The 26,898-nt window shown below is 37.6% G+C and overlaps 1 protein-coding gene and 1 pseudogene across 2 annotated transcripts in view; one reads left to right on the top strand and one right to left on the bottom strand.

The window, feature by feature from the left end:
* Positions 1 to 23,010, top strand: part of LOC149202248 (uncharacterized) — a 207,304-nt gene extending 184,294 nt beyond the window's left edge. For both annotated transcript variants that reach the window (XM_089403139.1, XM_089403140.1), the window contains exon 6: positions 22,660 to 23,010. In XM_089403139.1, the coding sequence (XP_089259265.1) occupies positions 22,660 to 22,809 (150 nt within the window). In that variant the 3' untranslated portion in view covers positions 22,810 to 23,010. The remainder of the gene's footprint in view (positions 1 to 22,659) is intronic.
* Positions 1,600 to 9,308, bottom strand: LOC149202249 (zinc finger CCCH domain-containing protein 13-like; annotated as a pseudogene).
* Positions 23,011 to 26,898: the final 3,888 nt, after the last annotated feature.

The raw sequence follows: 26,898 nt of genomic DNA, 5'->3' as shown, positions 1-26,898 counted from the left end.
CCAGACGTGACAACCAGCAAATGCTTAGATGCATCTATCACTGGGGTGTCCACAGGAGAAGGTGAACCATGTATCCTGCTCATATTCCATAGGAGAAGGTGAACCACTCATCCTATGCATATGTCATCAATAGTAGGGGAAGGCGAACCACTCACCCTACACACGTGCGTTGTCAATCATAGCGGAAGGTGAACCACTCACCCTGAACATAGCACACCTATAGGGGAAGGTGAACAACTCACCCTATGGTCGCTCATAGCTTCAAGAAGTACCTCAAGTCCTCAAGAGCTCCCAGAGCTCAATGCTCAATAAAGAACCCTCATAGTAGGGTCTTTCCATGACTCCCAACTTCTTTCTGAAGGAAGATAAACTTACATCTCCCTCTGAATATTGGGAAAGTAAGCTTGCTCAAAATATAGACATCAAGCTATTTGCAATTGTCTATTAATCCTTTGGCCCATGTGCTAGAATTATTCAGACATAATCATGCAGCTTGTATGCAGTTTATCAAACTCAGCTGTCATGACTTGCTTCCATTAAAAAAACCATTGGACAAAAACAGTCATCGGAGATTTTATAGCTCCCTCTGAAGCCTTGCTTAAGGTGATCATGAGCTTCCTATATGAGAGATGAGACGTTGCACAAGGAAACAACTTCAGGTAAAAGAGGAAAGTTATGAAGAATCATCATGATCATAGTTGTATTATCCTTTATTGTTAGAAGGCAACTACCAACACATCAAATTTCCCAATCCATGATGAGGAGTCTTTCTCATTCGGGCATTCATATCTATAGAACCATTCTTCATAAGATCCTGGCTTAATGCAACTAAGATATCTAACTCAGAGTCTTCTGCTTCTCATGCTTGTCAAGGCATGGAATCTGTCAAGCACTCCTCCTAGATGCTCTTCAAGAATGAAAGCTTCAGGTGAGTTGCATTACTTATCAAGGGTGTTTCAATTTCTTTTTTTTTGGCAGATCCCTGTAGCTTATAATAGGTAACCTTTCAGAAAAATAAGATGTCCAAGATTTACATCTGTCTTGTTCACAATCGAAGTTGTGAACAAGACTATCAAGTTACTTGAGTTACAATATATCACCATAGCTACGGACTGTAACGATATTGTATATAATACTGGAACAAAGTTCTATCCTGGATTGATAGCTCTAGGTCTTCATACTTCCAGGAAGACTATTCCTCCTTGAGAGATTCAGGTCAATTTTGACCTTGAATTATTATGCTCTCTCTCTGTTGCTTTCTGTGTCTCTTTAACAAGTTGTTATGTCTTCACGTTACAAGATCATGGTACAACTATATGAACCCAAGTTCAATCACATGTCACAATTTATTAGGTCCCTTACTTTATCATCAACAATGTTACTGTTTCACTTGATCGCTAGATACATTATCAGGAAGGTCTTGGTTTTACTGACAATAGACCACATAAGGTATGTAGGCGCACTGTCTTACTGTCCATAAGCATCACTAGAATATTTTTTAGAGAAATTATTATCCTTCATCAAAGACTCATGAATACATAACTGCCATCAAGAGGAAGTTATCAAGGCTGCCATTGTCCTCGGGAGACTGTCATCAAGTTACTCATTGTAATGATTGGCAGAAACAGTTTCCAGTGGATAAAACTTTATTAGAAATGCTTTCCATGTGTTGAGTGAATATATGATGCTAACATTCTCTTTTTGAGTGTCAGTTATCAATATCAACAACTTTGATATGCCCATCTTTACCATGTGCAGCCACGCCAATAGAGGGAAGACAAAATCCTGCATCCCATCCTTTCACCTTCTCTTCCGGTACACTAATCGAAGAAAGAGAACCTTCTCTATTCTTGCCTTTGTTAGAACTTAGGATTATCCTCAGACTCGTTGGTTATCAGTTTTCCATCCTTATCATTTAATGCTTGCAGTCTATGAATCGAGTTCACTAATAAACTGGTCTCCTCTAATTTGTTGACCTTGTCCGAAATACTTCTATGTTGACCAATAAACTTCACTGCTTCAATATTGTTGTGGAAGGACGAATTCCTCTGTACAGATTCATTAGCATCTGCGTCACTGAATTTGACAATAATATCCTCTTTCTTTGTGTCTGCAGCTTCAGTTAGATTCTAACCCTTTCTGAATTGGATGATTTGATTCTATATTGACATTAGAGTTTTTAATGCGGTGAATATGACTTGAAGTTTTTCCTGATGGAAACTCATCTACCAGATTTTGCAACCGATCTTGTGATCGTTTCACATCCTCCTGTGCCCGAACAAAATGAAGATGTGCTTTGATGAACTTCTTTATTTTGGATCTGAGCCTCTAGGTCACCTTTCTGGTCATTAAGCGCATTGATCTCTTATTCTTCAAATGCATCTCTTGAACTAGCATATGGAGACTTGATTTCTTTTGTATTGCCATGATCGGTATCATCACTTAATCACCAAGATGCCTGTCCAACCTCTGTCTCTTTCCTCTCCCTCCTCTTACTGCTTCTAGACGGTGACCTTGATGGACTATGACTCCTATCATGAGGTAAAGATCTCTGATCTACATATGGCTGATGCCCCTTGGCATCCCTTGCGGGAGAGGAGAGTGAGTTTGTCTATGTTGCCTTTTAGATCATCGCTCTGATGATTACATCTACTTGCAACAATTAGGACTAGAAAATCACAAAGGATCAGCATCACAATGAGCAAATGAACAACTTTGCCGAGGGCAGTGACCCCTCTGATAAATAGTGCACAGCTTTGTATCATCTCTAAAATATATTTCGTGTTAAGAACAAGGAAAATAAACATAATCAATTTCTTTCTTCTTTGATTTCAATGCCTAAGATTATGGAATGAAAACAAACAATGGCAAGCAAAGACTGTCGCATTTCACTTGGAAATGATTCTCAGCCTTGGACACCTTCTAATCCGATAGCTCACAGAAATAGCTTGGCCTTGTTTTCGCATCAACCATCCCTTTACTCCTCCGCTGATCTGAATCAGTGGCCCAACGAAAACCCTTGAAACTTATAAACCAAAAAGAAACCCTTGCATCCCGCTCAGAAACTGTGCCGCAAAGGATAGATATTCAAGGCCGCAGAGTTGGAGTTTCTAAGCCTTGATCTGGACGAGATCATGTTTCAAAAAACTTCATTGGACAAGAAAGCCTGCAAAATGAATCCCAGATGATGGACCCAAAAAAAAAGCTCGCAACTATAGCCATAGTAACTATGGCAAAATAGAGTGATATTACGTATCTCTTCCATAAAGCAACTCCTGAAAGTTATGATAGCTGATATCGACCAATGTCAAGCTTCCAATCCACGTATGGCCTTCCTGAGATGGCGGAAGGGTGGTTTCAATGTGAGTGCAGAAGCTCCACTGTTATAATCTTACATATTCTCATGAACTGGTAATTGATGTGAATGTCTTTCTTCAATTTTCTGAAAAACTATGTGATACAATTGAAGCCATAGCAAACATCTTACTAGTTCAAAAAGATACCACATTCACTTAAAAATCCTTATCTGTTCATTAGCTATCAAATATTGATTGATCCAGAGAATTAGAGGAGGAAGACAAACTACCTAGAGATTGCATTCTTTCTTGCTTGGGCTTGTCCTCACCAGGCTCTGATACCATGTTAATTTTAGGTTAACATGTTCTTTGTTGAGGTCAGATACTTCATGAACTCATTAATTATTACATTAATCCATTAGCAATCACATCAATCATTATATTATAGTAGTAACTGATGAAAGAACATGAATGCAGAAGACAAGCCAAGATAAAAGAACATAGTAATTGGCACAAGCCAGGGAAAAACCCCAAAATGGGGAAAACCCTTTCTCAATTCTTCTTTTATTAATATCGAAGGTTCAATAGAGAGAGAGAGTACAATGAAGACGTCTTGCCAATAAAGGATCTAATAACTTCTGAGAATGAGGAGCATACCAACAACCCTAAATAAAAAATGCATCCTTCTCATAGTGGACCAATCCCATGACGTCTACTTGAATACCTAGGGATATAGGCAACCATGTACCAATCACAAGAAGAAACCTTAGATTAATTGCGTTGTTCCTTCAGATTGTTGCGGCTTGAAGAATCCGGTTCTGAAGCGATAAGAAGGCCCATACAAACTGCCCAGAAATTCCTTCAGTTCCTGCAATTATTTCTCATAAGTAGCTGCGCCCTTGTGACAGAATAGGAAACCCAAAAACACTCTTGCGTCCTTCTTTTGAACTTGGCTACCTCAAATATATGTGAGAGCTAATTTGATGATGTAGATATGAGGTTGGAGGATGCCTCTTATATACCATTAGACATGATGATTTGACCTTATGAAGGAGAAGCCGACCTTGACATTTGGAGGCAAATTTAAATTTCAAAATTTCAATTTTTCTCGCCTTGATAAGATCATGACTTGTTAAATTTCTTTTGAATAAATAAATATGTTTCCTTATCCAAATTTGGTGATCTTTCGGTCGATTTTGGTCCTCTCGAAAAGAGGAATTCAATGCCACAATTATCTTCCTCAAAGGAGTTGTCCAAAGTGGGATTTGGTCCTAGTTGCCAATTTTAACAACTATCCACCAACAGGTTGATCTGTCAACTAAAGATGTGCAATCATGAAGACAAAATGGAGCCATGACAATCCATCACAAGGGAGAAATGGGTCTCCTCCAATTCAAATTACTCAAGAAACCCAATTCAACTAACATCCTCATGAAGTTATCATCCTGTGAATCTCTGTAATATGTGATGAAAATCACATATTTAAGCATCACTCTAGACGAGGGGTAAGAGATCCTCTTCCTAAAGATTCTACTTTGTGGAACTGTATTTAAAAAAAAAATTACTTACCAATCACTACTTATGGGTTATTTGAAATTGCTCCCAAGGGCAATTTTGAAATAATCGATGTTAAAGCCACTTTGCTTTGAAAGAATTTGTCTTAAGTAGAGCAAGACAATCATTAAAAGAACAAGGATTGATTAAAATCAAATATTATTGGGAAGACACGTGAAATAAGAGATGGGAGAGAGGTTTTGTAAAAGAATGATAAAAACACCAAACCAATGGCCAATACAATGGAAGCTGAAGAAAAAGCATGTTTGAGAGAAGATCCTAAAGAAGAGGAGAACATTTTCAAACCAGTTAAAGATCAACTCTATTGGAAGATGGAAGGAAAATACTTCATAGTAAAGGAAGGCTACCAATTGGGTTAAAGGAGTCACAACAACCTAGAAAAATATTCCTTTTGGAAGAGTTGAGGCTAGCCAAAGTTTATTGCTTTTGGCTAGGTGGCAAATAGAAATAAGTTTCTTGCATAGTCTACCCTTCAAATGAGAGGCATGACCAGTCCCTCAAGTTTTAGTGGAAAACAAGTCTTAAAGGATCTTCTTTGAAATAAATTCTTTAGAATCAAAAGCCCGCTATTTTCTCTGAACTTTTGAAATTGATTTGGGATATAAGTCCCCTTTTTATTTGTTGGAATTTCTAGATTGGTAGATATTGTAGAAGTTTCTAAAATAGAAGAAAATATACTCAACAAATCTAGGCCAAGACTAAGGGGGAAACCATGGAAACAATACATGTTTCTCTTCTAAACCCTGTTAGCCACCATTTTGTGGGTGATATCCCTAAGAGAAAAATTTTCTCCAAGATGGTCCTCAACCGGTAGCAAGCAACTCCTTGCAGCCACCAACTAGCTCATTGTGTCATTTCTCGACCATCTGAGCCAGCCATGTGGTCCCTCACCCATCTTCCATGATCATATGTTTGAAGGTGGGCCTCTCGAACCTAAAGATATGACTTGTCATTTGGTAATTGAGTATTGTAGTTTGCTTATCATGGACACTTTTGGGCATGGATTAATGGGGGGATTGGGTAGAAAGAATGGGTTAGGTCTATGCTCTTGTCCCCTAGATTCCTTTTGGATATAACCTTGGATTCTAGTTCCATGGGATCTCTTTTACTGACCATTCGGCTTTAGGGATGGCATTTCACGAGAAACCCCGATTTTGGTTGTGTGGTCTCGCTCCCTTATCTGCTTATATTGCCCCCTTTCCACTCATTATTACCCCATTCATCATTTCTCCCACTTGGGTCCACATTCCTCCACTGGGTCCACATAGGGTTAGCTCACCCCTTTACTTTCCCACACCTTGGCTCCGGCCTGGAATGAAGCCCGGAGGTTGATGCAACTAAAAATAAAGATAAAAGTATACATGGCCACATTCAACAGGGAAATGTACCACAAAATGCAAAAGATGGTCGGGACAAACATATTTAGCACGTGGGCAAAGGCCAATACATGAGCTCTACCCCATCATCATGGCTATCACCTTGGTTCCCACAGGTTTTATGAACCTCCTTCATTATATAGGAACCCATGATTGTCCCAACCCCTGGTGGGCAATGAACCACCCCACCATTAAAAGTGGGTATTCACTGCTATATCTTATACATCATGCTCTCACCCCTCAAGCCCCGATCAGTTAAATAAAGAAAACCATATAAAGGAAAAAGACATATAAAGAAGGGTGGGAAAATCAAGGTTGGGGCACCTCATGTACCACGATTGCTCCCTCCTATACATTATAAACCCAAGTGTGGGCTTCCCTCTTATTAGCTACCCTTGTACCCCATCATGTGACCCAAGGGTACCCCCTTCTCATCCCTTACTTCATTCACATATTTGTCACGTGCCTCCGCCTTTTGAAGAATGTACCCTAACTATATCATCCCCTTTAGAAGTAGAAACCACCTAATAGGATTATTGGTTAACCCTATTTGAATTTTAGGAGACACTGGCACATCTTGAAGCCCATTATGGAAGGGCAGACCATTATGAAGTCCCCACATGTGCTCCATGATTTGGTAAGCTCATTTACTCGATTTCTCTAATGAATTATTGTACTAGAAGGCTAGGGAACACATTGGATCTTATGCAAGATTGTAGATGGTCTCCATTTTGGGTTTAGTCTCCCTATACGGTGTCCTGATCCTTTAGAGGACTACATTGGCACTTGTAGGGTGTGCGTTGAGAGCCATAGGCCTCTACAACAGTAGACAACACTCCATGGATCCCCACAGCCATTCAGAGATTGCTCGTGGTTCACTTATTAGATGAGGAAGATGCACCTGATCCATCATGCCCAGCTGGCCCCAGATTTACACCATACACTTGGCAAATGATCCAGGCCTTGCACAATGATGTGGCACCACCTACACCATCATCCTAGCCCTTGCAGGCGATCTACAAACATCTTCGATTTGTTTGGAGACCCATGAGGACACTTGTGTGCCCCCACATGTCATTTGGAGCACCACAGGTTATTACAAGGGGCCAACCCCTTGTCCACTGCTTTTGAGAGTCCTATTCTTCATTGTGGCACCCATGGACCTCATTAGGCCTCTTAGAGAGCCCTACGACATGCATAGATTATTATTTGACCTCTTGAGAGACTTACTTTTTCATTTATGAGCTAGTTTGGTGGGCTTGTCACCAAAAAGTTGAATTATTACAACATTTGGGATTGAGAGATCAGAAATTCCACAGTCTGCATTTTTATGTCTACATTTCGAGTCTAGAACAAGACTTGTCTTTAGGACTGAATCTATCCCGAGTCTTGTTCTACACTCGAAACGTAGACATAAAAATGCAGATTGTGGTATTTCCGATCTCTCAATCCCAAAAATTACACTACAAAAATCTCCAAACTATTATTATTACAAAATTATTTTATTTTTGGGTTTATGTAGGCCAAGGAGGCTAATTCGAACTCCTAAGTTGTGTATAAATACAAGTGAGATGAGCTCATTTGTTGATCATCACTTTGTGTTGGATCTTTTCTCTCTCTTGAGAATTTCACACTTTTTTCTAGAGGATGAAATTGAGCTTTATGGATGAATTTTGATGTGTGGATATTGGTTTATCTTCTCTTGGAGCTTCTCTCTTGTCAATTGTGAATGGTTTGGATATATTCAGTTACATGTAAGCACATGCTTTTAATGTTATTCTTGTTTTACTTTGTCATATACATTGGGCTAGGATTTTCGTTGTTCTAGGGCTAATTATTGCATGCATTTACTGCTTAAAATTGTGGAATTTTGTCTCTTTTACAACATCTATCAATGTATGGGCCATGTAATATGAACGAAATCTCCTAGGGGTAATTCTATCAAAGAATTTGACCTTGGTAAGCCATTTCCTTTGCACATTGAAATATAAAAGGCTAGCAAAGTGGTCTTGAGGCCTCTTTGACTGGGAAACAAGAAATCCTACTCACATTCATCATAGACTCCATTCTCCCAAAGATTAAGGCACTGATCTACCAAAAGGTGGTCACCAAAAATCACATTCATGCACCTTCTAGGTCTAGCCAAGTTGGGGCACCTAGGGCATCAATTTCCTAACAAGCTAGCCCCCGAAAAGTTCAATAACCTAGGGTCTCCTACGCTGGTGTTTCCTCAAGGTCTCCTCCAATTTTGAAACCATTCCGATGGTGGAGTTGGGAGAAAATCCAAGCCCTAGCTTCGAGATATCAAACTTTGCCTTAGCATCCCCAAGGCTAGTACCTCAAAGGGTCAAATCAACACCTTCAAGTGAAAATTCTTTCTTTGATCCTTTCCCCACCTTGTCTAGGGTAAGAACATCATTGGTTGCTATACTCATTCCTCCTATCCTAGACTGGGTCCACTTGGTCTTGTGTGGTCTCATTGCTTTTAAAGGATAACTCTTCAAGAACCATCTAGGATACCAATTACAATAAGGATTTTAGGGATTGGGAAGTTCCTTCATAAGTCATATCCCATAAACCTAACCTTATATCCTCGTCCTGTCCCTAGAAGACTTTGTACTTTGCTTAGGAAGCAAGCAAGCCTTATCTTTCTAACTCTTTTGGGAAAGGGATTGTTTGGGTCACTCCACATCAATTCATTGACTTATCCTTCATCGGTGACTCCATAATATATCAGGTCTCCTCCCATCGGTGAAAGTCCGTAAATAGAAGGGAGCCTTAGCTAAGGTGACAGTGGGATAAGTCTCCATTTGTTGCCCTTGACCTAGCATTTTCCCTTTAAGGATCCCCTTTAGGTCCCCTGTTAGTTTGAGCGGTAACATTTTGGCGTTGTTGCCGGGGACGCGATATGTGTGCTTTGTTCCCCATATGACATTATTGATATATCATTTGACGACTCCATTGGAGGAATGAAGTCTTATTTCCTCATTGAACTTCAAAGGTGCTTGTAGGGTGAAGCAGGCATTTGTGAAGGCATTTTAATTCACCTTGGCGACTCCATTCTCGCATTATATGCAATATCATGAAAAATGGTTAAGGAAAGTATCCACGACATTAGCCCCGAAGAAGAACAAGACCTATGGGAAAGATTAGATTCATGGTCTGAGATTTGTGATTATTTGATAAAGCACAAGAACGAGGACTTCATACTCAATTTTTATAACAAGCACAGGTCAAACCTCGACAACATAGGGAAGGAATATGAAGAAGGGCCCATAGATTATCTCTTCTTGGAGCTTTCCTATTATACTAGAGCATTTAATTCATTGTCTCACAAGATCAAGGAAAAATTTGGCTCATTACCAGATGAGGATTTGGATGACCAGGATGACCAAGAAAATGAGGATGATGAGCAAATATCGGTTATGGAATTGGGTGCGAATATCAGTGAAGTGAAAGACATATCCTTTGAGGATGACAAAGAGTTCAATCCCGGAAGCCTCCAAATCACACAAGAAAGAATAGATGAATATAGTAGGTCATGTAGGGGGTTAGTAAGGGAATGTAATTCTAATGAAGTATTCTCCCGTTTATATGATGAAGAGGTGAAGCTTCATAAGATGAAATGTGAATATAAAGAGAACCCCACTAATGCTCTCCCCCTAGAAGTGTATCATGTAACAAATACCTTAGCCATTGTTCTTCAAGAGAAGAGAGAAGAAGAGGGGTCTCGCTTATCAACCAACCAAGATAAAGATGACCTTGAGAAGCTCGAAAATGAGCCCTCATTGGGGCCTCGGGATGGACAAGATGATTCTGACAACACGTGTTGAGGAGAATGAGGCTATGGAAAGTAAGGCTGAGACTGAACTTACCTTTCTCAAGGGTATCACTCCTGATGACTCTCCTTTTGAGAACCTTGAGGAAGGTGATCCCATGAGCTCCTTGGAAGATGACATTGGAGATTATTTCCACATTGAAAAGGAGAAATGGGAGATTGTTGGGCCTCAATTTGATTGTGCTCCCATTTATGATACTGACAAAGAAGATGAGATTGAGATTGGTTTTTCCTTTATCCCGAGCATTACTTGCGATGACATCTCCATTGATACCCTTGGGAAGGAGAATTATTATTTTCCCTTGCATGAAGGACAATCTTTGATGGAAGTGATTGACTCTCCTTTTAATGAAAGCCCAATCTTTGACTCTCCTTTTAATGAAAGCCCAATCTTTGATGCTTATAATGAGGAAAGCAACGAGGCTCTTACCTACCCACCTTATGATTATGTATTCAAATCACTTGAGCCTTTAGATTGTGGGGAAGGAAAACCCGTTGAATATGACACTTCACCCTCCCCTTTGCCTTTCCCTCTTGCTCATCACCTTGAGTCTTCCTCAAGTAAGTCCCTCATCCCTTTTGGTATAACCTCGAGTGAACATGCCCCTTTTCCCCTTTCTGAATATGGTGTCAAGAAGGAACCCTTCATTGAATATACTTTATCCCTTTGACCCATCATCAGGATTATGATCACTCCGCAACCTCCCCTCTCTGATGTGACCATCACATTGAGTGACCTATTTGTTGCACCCATTATTTCCCTAACCCTTCGTTCCCCTCTCATCACAACCTTGTGGCATCTACAAAGCATAATATTATAGACAATGATTGTGATAAGGAGTTCTTGAGAGTAATCATTCATTCCACCATTGTGTACCTAGAAGGAAAGCCCAAGACCTCTAGATTGACCTATTTCCTTTCTCCTAGGACTTCCCTTTTCCTCAGATGGAGATCATGTTTTCCCACCTACCGCCCACAACATCCTCCATGTGTTTGGGTTTGCACTCGCTTTGGGATTTGTTGCATGAGTAACAATATAGGCAGGCATATTTATATTCACTTGATGATATGTTGGTTACACTAGCTTTGTGATTACACTTGATAATAGCTTGTCATATTCATGTTAGGGTAGGATGCATTGCATGCTCATTTTCACATTAGAACTAATGTCATATGATATTTCTCATGGTAGACAGATGCATATCTGCATGTTTTATTTTCTGTTGATTTTATAGCCTAACATATAGCATTGGCAATCACAAGACGCCGTGAAAGCATGTTGCCCCGTGTCTTTCCATCTATTATATGTGTAGGTGACAAGTCTACAGTGACCAAGATATTGTTGGAGTTCTCGTGACCTCCCATTTGAGTAGCTTCGCCACTTCGAGAGAGACCACGTCCCAGTTGGAGCTAGATGTCACCCACCATTTTCTAGGTGATATCCCTAAGAGAATGTTTTTCTCCAAAATGGTCCTTAGCCAGCAGCCAGCAGCCCCTTGCAACCACCAGCTAGCTCATTGTGCCATTTCTCTGCCACCTAAGCCAACCTTGTGGTCCCTCACCCATCTGCCATGGTCGTATGTTTGAAGGTGGGCCTCCCGAATCTAAAGATATGACTTGTCATTTGGTAATTGAGTATTGTAGTTTGCTTATCATGGACACTTCTGGGTATGGATTAATGGGGGGGATTCAATGGAAAGAACGGGTTAGGTCTGTGCTCGTCCCCTAGACCCCTATTGGATATTAACCTTGGATTCTAGTCCCGTGGGATCTCTTTTACTGACCATTTGACTTTAGGGATGGCATTTCACAGAAAAGCCCGATTTTGGTTGTGTGGTATCACTCCCTTATCTGCTTATATTACCTCCTTTCCACTCATTATTACCCCATTCATCATTTCTCCCACTTGGGTCCACATTCCTCCACTAGGTCCACATAGGGTTAGCTCACCCCTTCCCCTAAGGTTGATGCAGCTAACAAGAATGATAAAAGCATACATGGCCACATTCAACAAAAAAATGTACCACAAAATGAAAAAAATGGTGGGGACAAACACATTTAGCACGTGGGCAAAAGCCAATACATGAGCTTTACCCTATCATCATGGCCATCACCCTGGTTCCTATAGGTTCTATGAACCTCCTTCATCATATAGGAACCCATGTTTGTCCCAACCCCTAGTGGGCAATGAATCATCCCACCATTAAAAGGGGGTATTCGTTGCTATATCTTATACATCAAGCTCTCACCTCTCGAGCCCCAAGCAGTTAATTAAAGAAAATCATAAAAAGGCAAAAGGCATATAAATAAGGGTGGAAAAATCAAGGTCAAGGCACCTCATGTACCACGATTGCTCCCTCCTATACATTATAAACCCAAGTGTAGGCTTCCCTCTTATTAGCTACCCTTGTACCCTAGCATGTGACCCAGGGCTACCCCTTTTCATCCCTTACTTCATTCACATATCTTTCAGATGCCACTGCCTTTTGAATGATGTACCCTAACTATATCATCCCCTTTAGAAGTAGAAACCACCTAATAGGATTATTGGTTAATCCCATTTGGAGATTAGGAGATAATGGCACATCCCAAAGAACATTATGGAAGGGCATGACATTATGAAGTCCCCACCTATGGTCCATGATTTGGTAAGCTCATTTACTCGATTTCTCTAATGACTAGTCATACTAGAAGGGTAGGGGACGCATTAAATCTTATGCAAAATTGCATATGGTCTCCATTTTGGGTTTGGTCTCCCTATATGGGGTTCTAATCCTGCAGACGGCTACATTGGCACTTGTAGGATGTGCGTTGAGAGCCATGGGCCTCCACAGCAACAGACAACACTCCATGGATCCCCACAGCCATTCAAAGATTGCTCGTGGTTAACTTATTCGACGAGGAAGATGCACCTGATTCATCATGCCCAGCTGGCCTCAGATTTACCACATACACTGGCAGACAGATCATCCATGCCTTGCACGATGATGTGGCACCACCTACATGTCATCCTAGCCCTTCTAGGTGATCTACGAGCATCTTCGATTTGTTTGGAGACCCATGAGGACACTTGTGTGCCCCCACATGTCATTTAGAGCACCACAGGTTATTACAAGGAGCCAACCCCTTGTCCACTACTTTTGAGAGTCATATTCTTCATAGTGGCACCCATGGACCTCGTTAGGCCTCTTAGAGAGTCCTACAACATGCATAGTATTTGACCTCTTGAGAGACTTACTTTTTGAGAGTCATATTCTTCATAGTGGCACCCATGGACCTCGTTAGGCCTCTTAGAGAGTCCTACAACATGCATAGTATTTGACCTCTTGAGAGACTTACTTTTTCATTTATGAGCTAGTTTGGTGGGCTTGTCACCAAAAAGTTGAATTATTACAACATTGTTTTATTTTTGGGGCTTATGTAGGCTAATGAAGCTAATTCGAACTCCTAAGTTGTGTATAAATACAAGTGAAATGAGCTCATTTGTTGATCATCACTTTGGATTGGATCTTTTCTCTCTCTTGATAATTTCGCATTTTTTCTAGAAGATGAATTGGAGCTTTATAGATGAATTTTGATGTGTGGATATTGGTTTATCTTCTCTTGGAGCTCTTCTCTTTTCAATTGTGAATGGCTGGATATATTTTATTACATGTAAGTACACGTTTTTAACGTTATTCTTGTTTTACTTTGTCACATACATTGGACTGGGATTTTCGTTGTTCTATGGCTAATTGTTGCATGCATTTACTGCTTAAAATTGCGGAATTTTGTCTCCATTACAACATCTCTTAATGTATGGGCCATGTAATATGAACAAAATCTCCTAGGGATAATTCTATTAAATAATTTGATCTTGATAAGCCATTTCCTTTGCACATTGAAGTATAAAAGATGCAAGATCGCTTCTCTTTGACCTAAAAGGCTAGCGAAGTGGTCTTGAGGCCCCCTTTACTGGGAAGAAATCCTACTCATATTCATCATAGACTCCACTCTCCCAAAGATTAAGGCATTGATTTACCAAAGGTGGTCACCAAAAATCACATTCCTTTACCTTCTTCCAGGTCAAGCCAAGTTGGGGCACCTAGGGCATCAATTTCTCGACAAGCTAGCCCTCCAAAAAGTTCGATCTCCTAGGGTCTCTTGCGCTGGTGTTTCCTCAAGGTCTCCTCTAATTTTGAAGCCATTCTGATGGTGGAGTTGGGAGAAAAGCCAAACCCTAGTTCCGGATCAAACTTTGCCTTACCATCCCCAAGGCTAGTACCTCAAAGGATCAAATCAACACCTTCAAGTGAAAATTCTTTCTTTGATCCTTTCCCCACCTTGTCTAGGGTAAGAACACCATTGGTTGCTATACTTATTCCCCCTATCCTGGACTGAGTCCACTTGGTCCTGTGTGGTCTCATTTCTTTAAAAGGACAACTCTTCAAGAACCATCTGGAATACCAATTACAATAAGGATTTTATGGATTGGGAAGTTCCTTCATAAGTCATATCCCACAAACCTAACCTTTGAATCCTCCTGCCCTTTCCCTATAAGACTTTGTACTTTGCTTAGGAAGCAAGCAAGCCTTATCTTTCTAACTCTTCCGGGAAAGGGATTGTTTGGATCACTCCATATCATTTCATTGACTTATCCTTCATCGGTGACTCCATAATATACTGGATCTCCTCCCATCAATGAAAATCCGTAAATAGAAGGGATCCTTAGCTAAGGTAACTGTGGGCTAAGTCTCCATTTGTTGCCCTTGAACTAGCATTTGCCCTTTAGGTATCCCCTTTAGGTCCCTTGCTAGTTTGAGTGGTAACAAACCCTAAAGAGGATCAAAGCCCTCACCAAAAATCTTTAATTCTCAAGGGTTGGGGGATACATTATAAACCCCATTTGAGATCAAGGATGCTGAGATCGCTTAAGGAACTTATTTGGGAAGCTCCCAAGGAAGGAGAAATCAACATTAACTTTGATGGAGTGGCTAAAGGAAATCTTAGGAAAGCTATTTGTGGTGGGGTTAGAAGGGATCATACATGTGATTCCATGAAATTTATATGAATATAAGGGAAGATACAAAAATGACCATCTAGAAGCAATTACTTTAATGATAGGGATCAAAACTTAAAAAAAGGGAAATGGGATTTAACGATATTGTTATGGAAGGGATTCATAAGTGATGATTAAAAGGTTACAAGAGGAGTTGAAATTGAATAATTGGAAAGTGGATCACATCTTAAATTCATAAAGGATGTGAGTAGAACTCTTAAAAGCATTTCATTCCATCATGTAAGAATAGCAACTATTAAAGCGACAAAGTAGGATGCCAACATGGTGATAAATCTAATGGACAGTAAATTAAAGGTAATCAAAAACTCCTACCCTAAGAGAAGTTCTAGATTGGGAAGATTCTCTCAAATGTTTTCCAACTGATAATTTGGATCTTGTATAATCCCTAAATGGGGAAGAAAAGACAAATTTTAAAGCCAAGCAACGTTGAAAAGCGAAGTCTTGGATAAGGTAGTAAGATTAATCAAACTTAATCTGTTATTGCTTAAATTTTTGTTTAATATATTAATTCTCATTGTATGGGAAGAGATGAGTTCCAAATTGAAATCTTCATCACCTCCACCACCAACCTTTGGGTTTGCTTCAATGGCCCTCTCCTGCATTTTGAGAAGAAGAAAAAGCAATATGACACTTCTGATTTTATGCCAATTTGTAGTCTGGAAGAATTTGCGCTTCGCTATTTTGAGAAACAATGTCATGCACCCATTTCCCTCCTTTGGATGTAAGGTTCTAGATTTATCGTGTGTCCTCTTGATGGGCTTCCTTGCCATCTTATCAAAGTAACATAAAAGAACTAATAGAAACACTAATACTTTTATTCATAAAAAAATCATTAGCAACCTAATCAAAGCAACATGCACATCAATATTTGCAATAAAACATCATAGTTCTAAGCAAGCATGCATAGAATCATAGGAGATCTGAGATTAATTTACATTACCACTGCATAACAATACCATTAAAACGAGCAATCCATTTGCATAAATCGTAAAGGAGATGGATATTTATCTTTTCAATAAATTTGCACAACTATCTGCCCCCAAATGATTTGCCACCGAACCACAGGCTTGTTGAAAATTAGACATGACAGAAGAATCTGGAATAGGAAGACCGTATGGAATTATTCCTCATATTACGTGTTTGCACACAACGTCACCTTTTATTGTGGGGTTAGTACGTATGGAATTATTCTTCATATTACGTGTTTGCACACAACGTCACCTTTTATTATGGGGTTAGTGCGTTACACATCTTGGGGTGGTTTCATACTAACCCCATGTTACTTCAATATAATAATGTATAGTGATAATGACTAATTGTCGAGTGTCCTACTGCCTACTATCTTGACAACTAGTTGTAAAGGAACACAATATCCGAACAACCCTTCTTTTCATGTTTATTTCTGTTACACACATTTTAAAAAAAATAAAAAATCAAAAACAGAATTTTCTTTATTTAGTGCTTTTGTGAAAATGCTTGTTGCTTGATCTTTTGTTTTATAGTAAATCAATTCAATTTCCCTGTTCTAGGCATCATCTATAGTGACAATGGATTTTTATAGACTTGCCTTTATTATGAGAAAATGATTCTTTACCAACTTGATAATACTTTGATTATTGCACTTCAATGGTGTAGATTTAATGACGTCCACGAGACCAAGCGGTCTAAGGGACTTAGGACTCCAACCCATCACAACTTCAGACTTTTTTCTAATTCTACTCTCTTGACATGAATCTTGACCAAGAAGTTTGTAGTTTTGATAAGCCTTGCTTCCTCGAACAACTTGTTCAAACAATACACCTTCAGAATGCTTTTAAACTGATTACAAATATCCTCATAAGCCAGACAATCCATGATGTAGTGTCATTCTGTTTCAAGTTTCAACCTCTCCTTTCCTACAAAAGATGCAGATTCTTTCTTCCCACTCTTCTTTTGGAGTTTTCCCTCTACCTGTTTCACATCTGAGATTATGAGACCTGATCCTCAACTACGCTGTTAATAATTTAGTGTTTCCTGTGATTTTGGCACCCAAATATATCTTCTCATCATGAGACCATGTCAAGTTGAAATCTTTGACATAAGAGATTTTTTTTCGACCAATCTGCTTTTCCCACATGGTAGTCCTGAATTTTTCAAGCACCCATTTTTTAACCTCTTCTTTAGAGTTAGGACAATCCTGCCACTTAATGCCTCACTTACCCAACCACTTGTCATTTTGTTTCCCCCAAATTTTCTTCCTCCTCTTTAACTCCGCCAGTGATGCCCATCCATGCCTTCAACCTTTTTTAAGTAACTTAACATGCGAAACACTGCCTCACTCTCTATAAAAAACAAACCAGCCTTAGCTAACAAGATCTCATGAGAACTCTTTTGTTTGTGTTCCATTATAATATTTTTGGTGCATCCATACCTAGACAACATACCAAAAAACTAATGGAGCTGATATATGGTTTGGTAATAGTTAGATATATCATGTTGCCACTAAGTTGTACAAACATCCTTTTATAAATAGTATTTTGTTCATCTTTTGATGAATTTAGTCCAACCTCCATCAATCTATGACAAGGGTTGGAATTCTCCATTTTCAATTTCTCATGTAAGTTGTTTAACATATTTGCACTGAGAAATAAAGATTTTATGCTTCTCTTTCGAGAGTTGCATTCTTAGGAAGTAATACAGTAGACCTGTGTCAAACATTTTGGATGCTTTGTGGAGGTTCACCTTGTCTTCTTCTATGCATTTTGAATTGTTCCCTATTGCTATCAAATCAGCATAAACAACCATAGTAACTATGTCTCCATCCTTCAAATTAACATATAAGTTTGGATATAAGTCACTTCCCTAATCAATAAGCCTATTTAGTCACGAATCTTGTTCTATGTTTATCAATAAGCCTATTTGACTTGTATTTTGTTCTCTATGCGCTTTTTCATCCTATTGTTTTCTTATGTAGATGCAGTTCAACTAACTTCCGTGTATAGTTTCTTATTCAACTTGCATTGCATTTCTCAAAATTTGTTATTTATTTTTATCTTCAAATGTGGTGATCATGATGGGAGGTATAACATTCATTAGGGAAAGATTTACCCAGCTTTAGATTTTGGAGGAGCTCTTAAAAAAGAATCCTATTACATTTTGTAGACGCACAGTAGATACAAAATAAAAAATCAAATACAGGGCACACAGGCCCACTAAAAACGGTAGCACTAAAAACTGTATGAAAAAAATTACATCTTGTAGAAGCGCACTCTGTAGATACAAAATCAAAAATCAAATACAGGGCACACAGGCCCACTAAAAACCCTATGAAAAACACACAAGAAGCCCAACAATAAGCAGTCGTTAGATTCAAAATCCCTGTCAACAAACCCAACCAACAGTGGGTTGATAATCATTCAGACGGATGTCCCAAAGGAGTAATGGCAGTGAAGAAAAAAGGAGCGGCAACACCTAAGAAAATAACGGTGAACCCATCGCCAGCTTTAGAGGGAAGTTGCTTGTAGAAACAAATAAATAAATAAGCCGCAATGTCCGAAGAATGATCATGGCAGCCAAAAAGGAGACCCGCCAGGCTCAGAGTTGAGTCGCCGAGACGTGGAAATCACAAGCCCAAAGATATGACCCTCGACAACAGAAATAAAGGGGCCTCATTGCCAACGGGGACCCCAATGGTAGAAGAAAACAGGCCAGGAGGCCCAAAACATGAAGCCAACACCAAAATTTGACAAACGAAAAAATGTTGCCCAGGTCGAAGGAAGAGCGGAAAAATAGACGACGACGAGGACCCCTTGTCGACTCATATACCGAACCACCCGCAAAAGAAGACCTGCAAAAAACGAAGTCGCCCACCAGAGAAAGGCACAACACTGACTCCATAAAATATGGGAGGCATGGACAAGGGGCGAAAGCAGCTAGGGCCGAAGAAAACCAGCAAGGAAAGTCGTCTGGACTGCGAAGCCGCTGCTAGGGTTTCACGGCTCCTCCCGCCGCTTGCCTCTTCGCCCTTTTTTGGAGGAGCTCCTTGTTTGCACATCTCTTCATTTATGTTCATGAAGGTCTTTCATGGCATTACGATACCGTTTTGGCCCTTTCTTTGAATGTCGATTAAATGTTTGATGCCTAGTTTCCTCTTCCTTTTTTTCCTTCTTTGAGCAACTATTGTATGGGTGTGTTGCCACATACTATTTTGTGGTTGTGCTTCAACAATTCCTTCTAGGTGATAAGATCTCCAAGAAGAGGCTTCTTCTTCCTCTTGAATAATTCAAAGATCAATTTTAGTAAGGATAATGTCTCTACTAAAAAATATAATTTAGATACTGTGGATTCCATGTTATAGTTCATGAAAACATATTTCCTACTCGCAGTTTCGATTTTATGCTAATTTTCCTCTAGAATGTGAACATAGCTTAAACAATAAAAGATTTTGGAATTTTAGTACTTGGTTTTCTACCTAACTAAAAAATATAATTTAGATACTGTGGATTCCATGTTATAGTTCATGAAAACATATTTCCTACTCGCAGTTTCGATTTTATGCTAATTTTCCTCTAGAATGTGAACATAGCTTAAACAATAAAAGATTTTGGAATTTTAGTACCTGGTTTTCTACCTAACTAGGTTTCTTCTGGAGTTAAGTGTTTTAGTTGATTTCATAGGATTTCTATTGAGTAGAAAGGTTATTTTTTGCATAGCTTCTCCTTGAAAATTCAGATCATAAATTATGACCTTTCTACATGCACTGGACCATTTCCATTATCATTTTGTTTTTCCCCCTCGCAATGCCATTTTTTGTGGTCTGATGGAGGTTGCTTGTTGGTCAAAGTGTCAAATCCTTCTTTTTGACAAAAGAATAAGAATTCATTTCACATGTTCTCTCCACCTTTTTTAGTTTGGAGAATTTTAATCTACTTTCTACTTGCATTTTCTACCAAATCCTTTAAGTTTTCGAAGAATCCAAAAGTTTGAGATTTTAATTTTAAGAAATACACCCAAAATTTTCTTGAATAACTAACTATGAAAGTTAAAAACTTATTTCTCCTTCTATAGACCCTGTTCTCATTGTACCATAAAGAGCATTGTGATAAGTTCAATCACATGATTTGCTCAAATTGCACTATCTTCAAATTTGGCTAGTGTGTTGTTTTCTTGCTAGGCAAGCTTCACAGACACTTCATTCTTGAATTTTTGAAGACCTTAAATCTTGCTCTACTTGTTCAATAGATTGAGATAAAATGAATAATGGTGCTTGTATGCCCTGTATGAACACCCATCTTCAAACCTTTCACTAGGAAAAATCCTATTCTTTTTATGTTACCTCATGAAACTTGTAGAAGTTCTTTGTCAAGCACTTTGTTATTTTTATCTTTGATTATAAACTATTTTTCATCAAAAACAAATTATGTAATTTTCATCTACAATCAGACTTACTGAAAGTAAACTTTTTGTGAGGCTAGGTGCATCCTTTGTAGGAATTACTCCTCTGTCTTTTAACTTAGGCAAACACTCATATATAAGTGCAACACTGTGAACATTGCAACTTTCAATCTTTCAAAAATACTCCTTTATACTTGTCATTTATTTGGTAAACACCTTGGGATACACTTCAATGAGAGTTCATAGGCATAAAAACATATTTCTCATTAAAATTACTTCTATTATTATTTTCTCTTCCTCTTTCTATGTTTATGTTTGTATTATTTGATTTATTTGTATTTTTTTTGTTTGTTTCTTATAGCATTCTTCTTAAAAATGACCACTTATTCCACAATAATTGCAATACGTTTTATATTATTTTAATTTGAACTAGATTTAGCATTATACTTACATTTTACTCAAAGGTTAAATTAGTCCTTGCTCTACCATGTCCATGTTTTCTTCTTCATCTACTACAAACTTTGTTTTTGAATTAAAAAGGCTATGTCGACTGGTTGATTTTTTCCTGCATGCAATTTATGTTCCTCCTATTGAAGCATCATGCAAGTTATGTTCCTCCTATTGAAGCATCCCTGCAAGTTCATCATATGAGGGAAACTTGTCTTGGAGGATACACACAAAGTGATAATAATATTTGTAAGTATTTTATAAAAGAGTTCAAAGAAGACTAGTTATAATATTTGTAAGTATTTTATAAAAGATTTCAAAGAAAAATAGTTATAATATTTGTAAGTATTTTATAAAAGACTTCAAAGAAAAATAGTTATGAAGTCATCATATAAAATCTTTCTCCCATAGCTTATAGCTATTTTGAAATTTCTTCTATCTTAACATGATCTATGACCATATTTAGGTTTAGGTTTCATCTTTGTATTTGACTATTGGCCTCACAACGTTATTATTTTATCTTTCTTTTCATATATGGCTTGCAACTTGTTCAACGCTTTAATATCATCATCGATGTAATTAATGTTTAATGTGAAACAAAAGTTTATCAAAAATAACAAATGTGAGTGTCTTGAGTGCTTTCTTATTTTTCTTGGACTTGGTTTTGGTGTTTTTCTTATAATGAGGTCCCATATATCAAGAGGGTTTGCACTTGTTTTTCCAAGTAGGATCATTTTTCTTAGTGGACAAACAAGTCATCATATTCTCAAAACTTGACATGTTTGCCTCAGGAGACTCAACCTCCAATCCACAAATAGGTTATCACCAAGACAGCAATTAGATAAACTTCATATATTTTTCTTATGTTGATTATATTTTGAATGTATACTCCTACATTTTCACTATATTTAGTTTTTTTTTTTTAATATGTATTTTTTCTATATTATATCATATCCCTATCTCTATTTATATATGTATATGCTAAACTTCATATATTTTTCGTATGTTGATTGTATTTTGAATGTATACTCCTACATTTTCACTATATTTAGTTTTTTTAATATGTATTTTTTCTATATTATATCATATCTCCATCTCTATTTATATATGTATATGCTAACCATGACTTATAGAAATGACTTTGGCATAGGAAATTGTGTTGTGGATGGAAAGGAGACATGAATGCAATTATCTCAAATTTTATATATAAGTGTTTAATTCCTTAAATAATTCACTTCTTGTAATTATTTATGGTTAGTTAAATTACCATTAATAATTAGCCGCACAAGATAGAACACTTTAGTACAATATTAATATATGCAATTTTATGACAGTTATTGTTTCAACTTTAGTTTTGAGAAGTTTTAGATTGTAAATAGTTAGATTTACAAAGAAGAATAAAGTCCACATAGAAGAAATGGCAGGTGTGACAGGTAAGTAGAGATATAGCCATGAAGATGACTAATAAGGAAGTTCATATATATATATATATATATATATATATATATATATATATAGTTTCTAGGTAAAATGTTTTTAGAGAATGGTTATTTTAATTGAATGATTGATTTACATTCTCCATTTTTTTTAGACAAACTACATTTTCTAGTATAGAATTGTGTTATATGAATGATGCAATTACAATTCTTTTTCATGTGTAAATGCTTTGTCTCTAATGTGTGTGTTTGTTTACAGATTGTTTTTGTTGAAGACAAACATTTGAATGAAACACTACTAAATGATATCGATGAAAGTCAACTTCCTGAAATCTATGGAGGGAAATTGCCTTTAGTAAAAATTCAAGATTGTGTTGTACCAAATTGGCCCCCAATTACCTCCACATAGGAATATAGAAGAATTCCAATATGATCTTATTGAAGTATATTAACCCCCTATTTGGCTAGTATATTGTAATCTTGAATCCTTTCTTAAAATTATGTGGTCCTCTTATATGAATTGTAATGTTCTTAAAACATAAAATGAGAAAGGAATGTTAAATGAGGATACTTTCATTTATATTTTAATAAAATATAATTTCTAATCTTAGCAATTGATAATGTGTGGAGCAAATATTTTGTTTTATTACCTAAACCATTTTACTACATACAATGAGCAAGGAATGTTCATATTTTTTTTTAAAAGTGTAAAATTTGTTAGAAAATGTTTAGAAATCATATGAGAGTTGATCTTATGTTCATGGTAAAGAATTTCATCTTTTTCCCATCTCAAATTATGTATCATCCAATTTTGATTTCTTTTGGAAAGATGTGATGATCTTCTACTTATCATTATATTAATCATAGAAATATGATGTGTCAATGCACTAGGATTTATTGATATCGACTAATATTAAACCAATTGTGTTAATGAAACATACATGTAAGAACTTACAAAAATATATGTCAAAAATATCCCAACAATTAAATGCACAATAAAATAAGAAGCATAGGAATGGAAACTAGACTGGAGTTAAGAAAACTCTTCAATGGAGTAAAAACTAAACTTTGTTAGAACCATAGAATGGTCTGTATTTATAATGTGGCATTAATCATTTTAGTTCTCTTGCAGAGGCAACATTATAGTTTGGTGCTAATTAGGGGTAATTGGGGCTAGATAGAGATAATTGGGGTCAATTAGGGGTTAATTATGATCAATTGAAGGTCGAATTGGGGTGCACTTTGAGTTAATTTGTGTTAATATAGGTTCAGATGGGGTTCAATTTAGGGCTAATCATTGTAGTCAGTTTTGGGTCAAATAGGATTAATTGCAGGCTAACTGGGGTCAATTATGGGTCCATTAGGGGTTGATCGAGGATACATTTAATGTTAATTTTGGGTCAACTAGATTCATTTAATGGATAACCAACACCAATTTGAAGTCAATTAGGGTCAATTAGTAGTCAATTAGGCTTCAAAGAGTGTCGAAAATAATCTTAGAGGGTAAATGACATTTTTCCAAGGAAATTGTATTCATATTTTCAAGGTTTTCAACCTTTAAGGGATAAAAACAACGTGCTCATACAATTTAGGACAAGGTACAATAGATAAACCAAAATATAACATTAATTAATATTTCAAGACAAGATCTATACTGATAATACATTTTATTACATATGTAGCTCAAATTGATCTTGAACTTCATCCAATTCATTATTTCACTCATCAAAATTAGAATTTATATCCAACCTTTTCCAACCTATAGGGTAGACTATGTCTATAGGAATTATCTATAACCTTTTCCAGTATCTCCAAGGGATCATATCACAGAGCCTTGATTTTCTTACCATGACCCTACAACCTCTCCTTGTTCAATTATAATCATACTTTGTCTCCCACTTTAAATGACTTCTTGGTTATGAGTAGATCATGCATGGCCTTCTATTTTTCATGTGACTTCTGCAACATCTCTTGTACCTATATATGGATATGCTTGATCTTCTCAACATTTTTTTTTTCTCGGAGGGCATCTCCTGTAAGATCCTCCCTCGTTCCTCCTTGCTGCCGATATGCAATATCCAAAGGTAAAAGTGGAAATATCCAAACAAGCTTCAAATGTGAACTGAGCAGTGGAAGTGTTGACAACTATGTTATAAGAGTGTTGTATATATACCAAATTTTCGTCCTAGGTCTTCAAATGCTTTTAATTGTAACCCATAAAACGTTGTACCAAAGTCATGTTGATTACTTATTCTTTCCCTTATGTTTATGGACGGAATGTGGTATACCTCTTCAAATTCATGTTCATCTTCTTCCATAATTTAGTCCAAAATGCACTGAGAAATCTAGTGTCCTTATCTAAAATGATTCTCCTTCGTATCACAAAAAATGCACCCAAACCTATCTAAAGAACAAGTTTGTTGATTTTGTTCCACTTATGGTCTTTTTATAGGGCATTAGAACACACATCTTGTTGAACTTTGCAACTACCATGAACAAGTAGTAATTTATCTTCTTAGTTGTTGGTAAACCTCCCACAAAGTCCATGGAAATTATTTTTCAAAGACAAGTGGGTACAGTAAGGGATGGTATAGACCTTGTTTCCTCTTACTAGGCTTAATGGTACAACAAATCATGCACCCTCTTATGAACCTAGCTACCTCTTCTTGAATCTTAGGCCAATACACATACCTATGCAAGTTGGTCGTTATCTTCCCTATACCAAAGTGCCCTGCAACCTTGGAGGTGTGGGCCTCTCTAATCAGTTTTAGACATTAACATTTAAGAATTCATGACGTATCCAACCTGTAGAGTAACATGTCTTGGAGATGGTATTCAATTGTGTTGTCACCACTATGCACATGACTCTAACTCTAAAACTACTGAAACACCTCCTTGAAGTCTTCATCCTTTGAATATGCCTCTTTGTATGCATCATGGGTGAATGGTTCCATGTGCATCAAAATTCCTAAAGTTGTGATCTTTAATGTGGGTGGCCTTGAAAGCATGTTAGCCAACTTGCTTGTGCTACCCTTATACTTTCTCACTAAATGAAACTATTGTAGAAACGCCATCCACTTATGATGCATGGTTTGTTGTAGCTTACTTTGGGCCTACATGTACTATAGTGGTTAGTGATTTATGTGGATTTTTGTCTCCTTTCCCACCAGATAGTGTTTCCACTTCTTCACAACTTGCACTAGGCACAAAGCTCCTTGTCGTAGGTAAGGTAATTGAGAACTGCCCCACGAAATACTTCAAATGTTAGCATATAATCCTTCCTTCTTCCATCAAGACCACTCCCATAACACACCCACTCACATATGTCTACACTTTGAAGGGTTGTCGCAAGTTCGGTGATTCTAGAACCAATGCTTGACCAATCTCTCTTTTACTCCTTAAAGGCCCTCTATTGACCCTTTGCCCACTGCAAACTCTTGCCACTTACTATTATGGCATGGAGTGATGTTACTATTGTTGAAAACGAGGCTATGTATTCCCTGAGGTATTGTGTTTCCCCAATGAAACTCATAAGCTCAGAAACATTAGTAGGCATCGGCCACTTCATGATGGCCTCCATTTTGGAAAGATTTATCTTCAACTCTTCTCCACCCATCACATACCCTAGGTACACCAAAGAGTGCTTTTCAAACTACACCTTTTTTAGATTTTTTAGTTATAGGTACTTCTTTAATGTCTCTTAACACCTGCAACAAATGTGAGATGTGCTCCTCCCAAGTAGCATCGTATACCAATATATCATCTAGATAAATAATAACAACTTAATTTATAAAAGGGCACAACATATCATTCATTAACCTCATAAACATCGTTGGTGCATTGCATAGGCCAAATGACACGGCTAACCACACATACAAACCTTGCCTAATTTTGAAGGTAGTCTTTTAGGTATCTTCTTCTCTAACTCGAACTTGTTGATATCCAAACTTCAAGTCTAGTTTGGTGAAGTATTTGGCTTGCTTTAATTGATCTAGTAAATCATCTATCCTAGGCATTGGGTACTTTTTCTTGAATTTTGTTTGACGCCCTGTAAATAATGCACATCTGCCAAGTCACATTTTCCTTTGGCATAATGATGATGGGTGAGGTACTTGGTCGAATGACACCCTATTTCAGTAGCTATTGCAATTGCTTTTTCACTATGCTTCAATAATGGACTTCTTGTACAACCCATTTTTTAGAACAGGGAGTTCAACAACAACTAGATCTCATACCCCACTTCCATCTTGGGTGATAACCCTTTAAGCTCTTGGAACACACCCCTGTATGCCTATAGAACTCTTCCAACTGTTGTTTTTGTTCCTTAGTACACCCCTTCAGGGATGACTTTGCCCTCACTGACTCTTCGGCAAACTAATTTTCTCTTAAAAATAGTAAAGCATACTTCTTGTTAGAATTGATCAATTTCTTGGCTTTGGTTGGCACTTACCAACCAAATTTTGGACTTTTCCTTGTGCAATTTGATGGTGAAATATTT

This window comes from Pinus tabuliformis, chromosome 2_1 (genome assembly GCF_031772625.1).
Source record: "Pinus tabuliformis cultivar Carrire ecotype Pingquan chromosome 2_1, CPIR1, whole genome shotgun sequence".
Taxonomy (NCBI): domain Eukaryota; kingdom Viridiplantae; phylum Streptophyta; class Pinopsida; order Pinales; family Pinaceae; genus Pinus; species Pinus tabuliformis.
The sequence above is the reverse complement of the archived record's forward strand: the minus strand, read 5'-3'. Positions and strand labels throughout refer to the sequence as shown.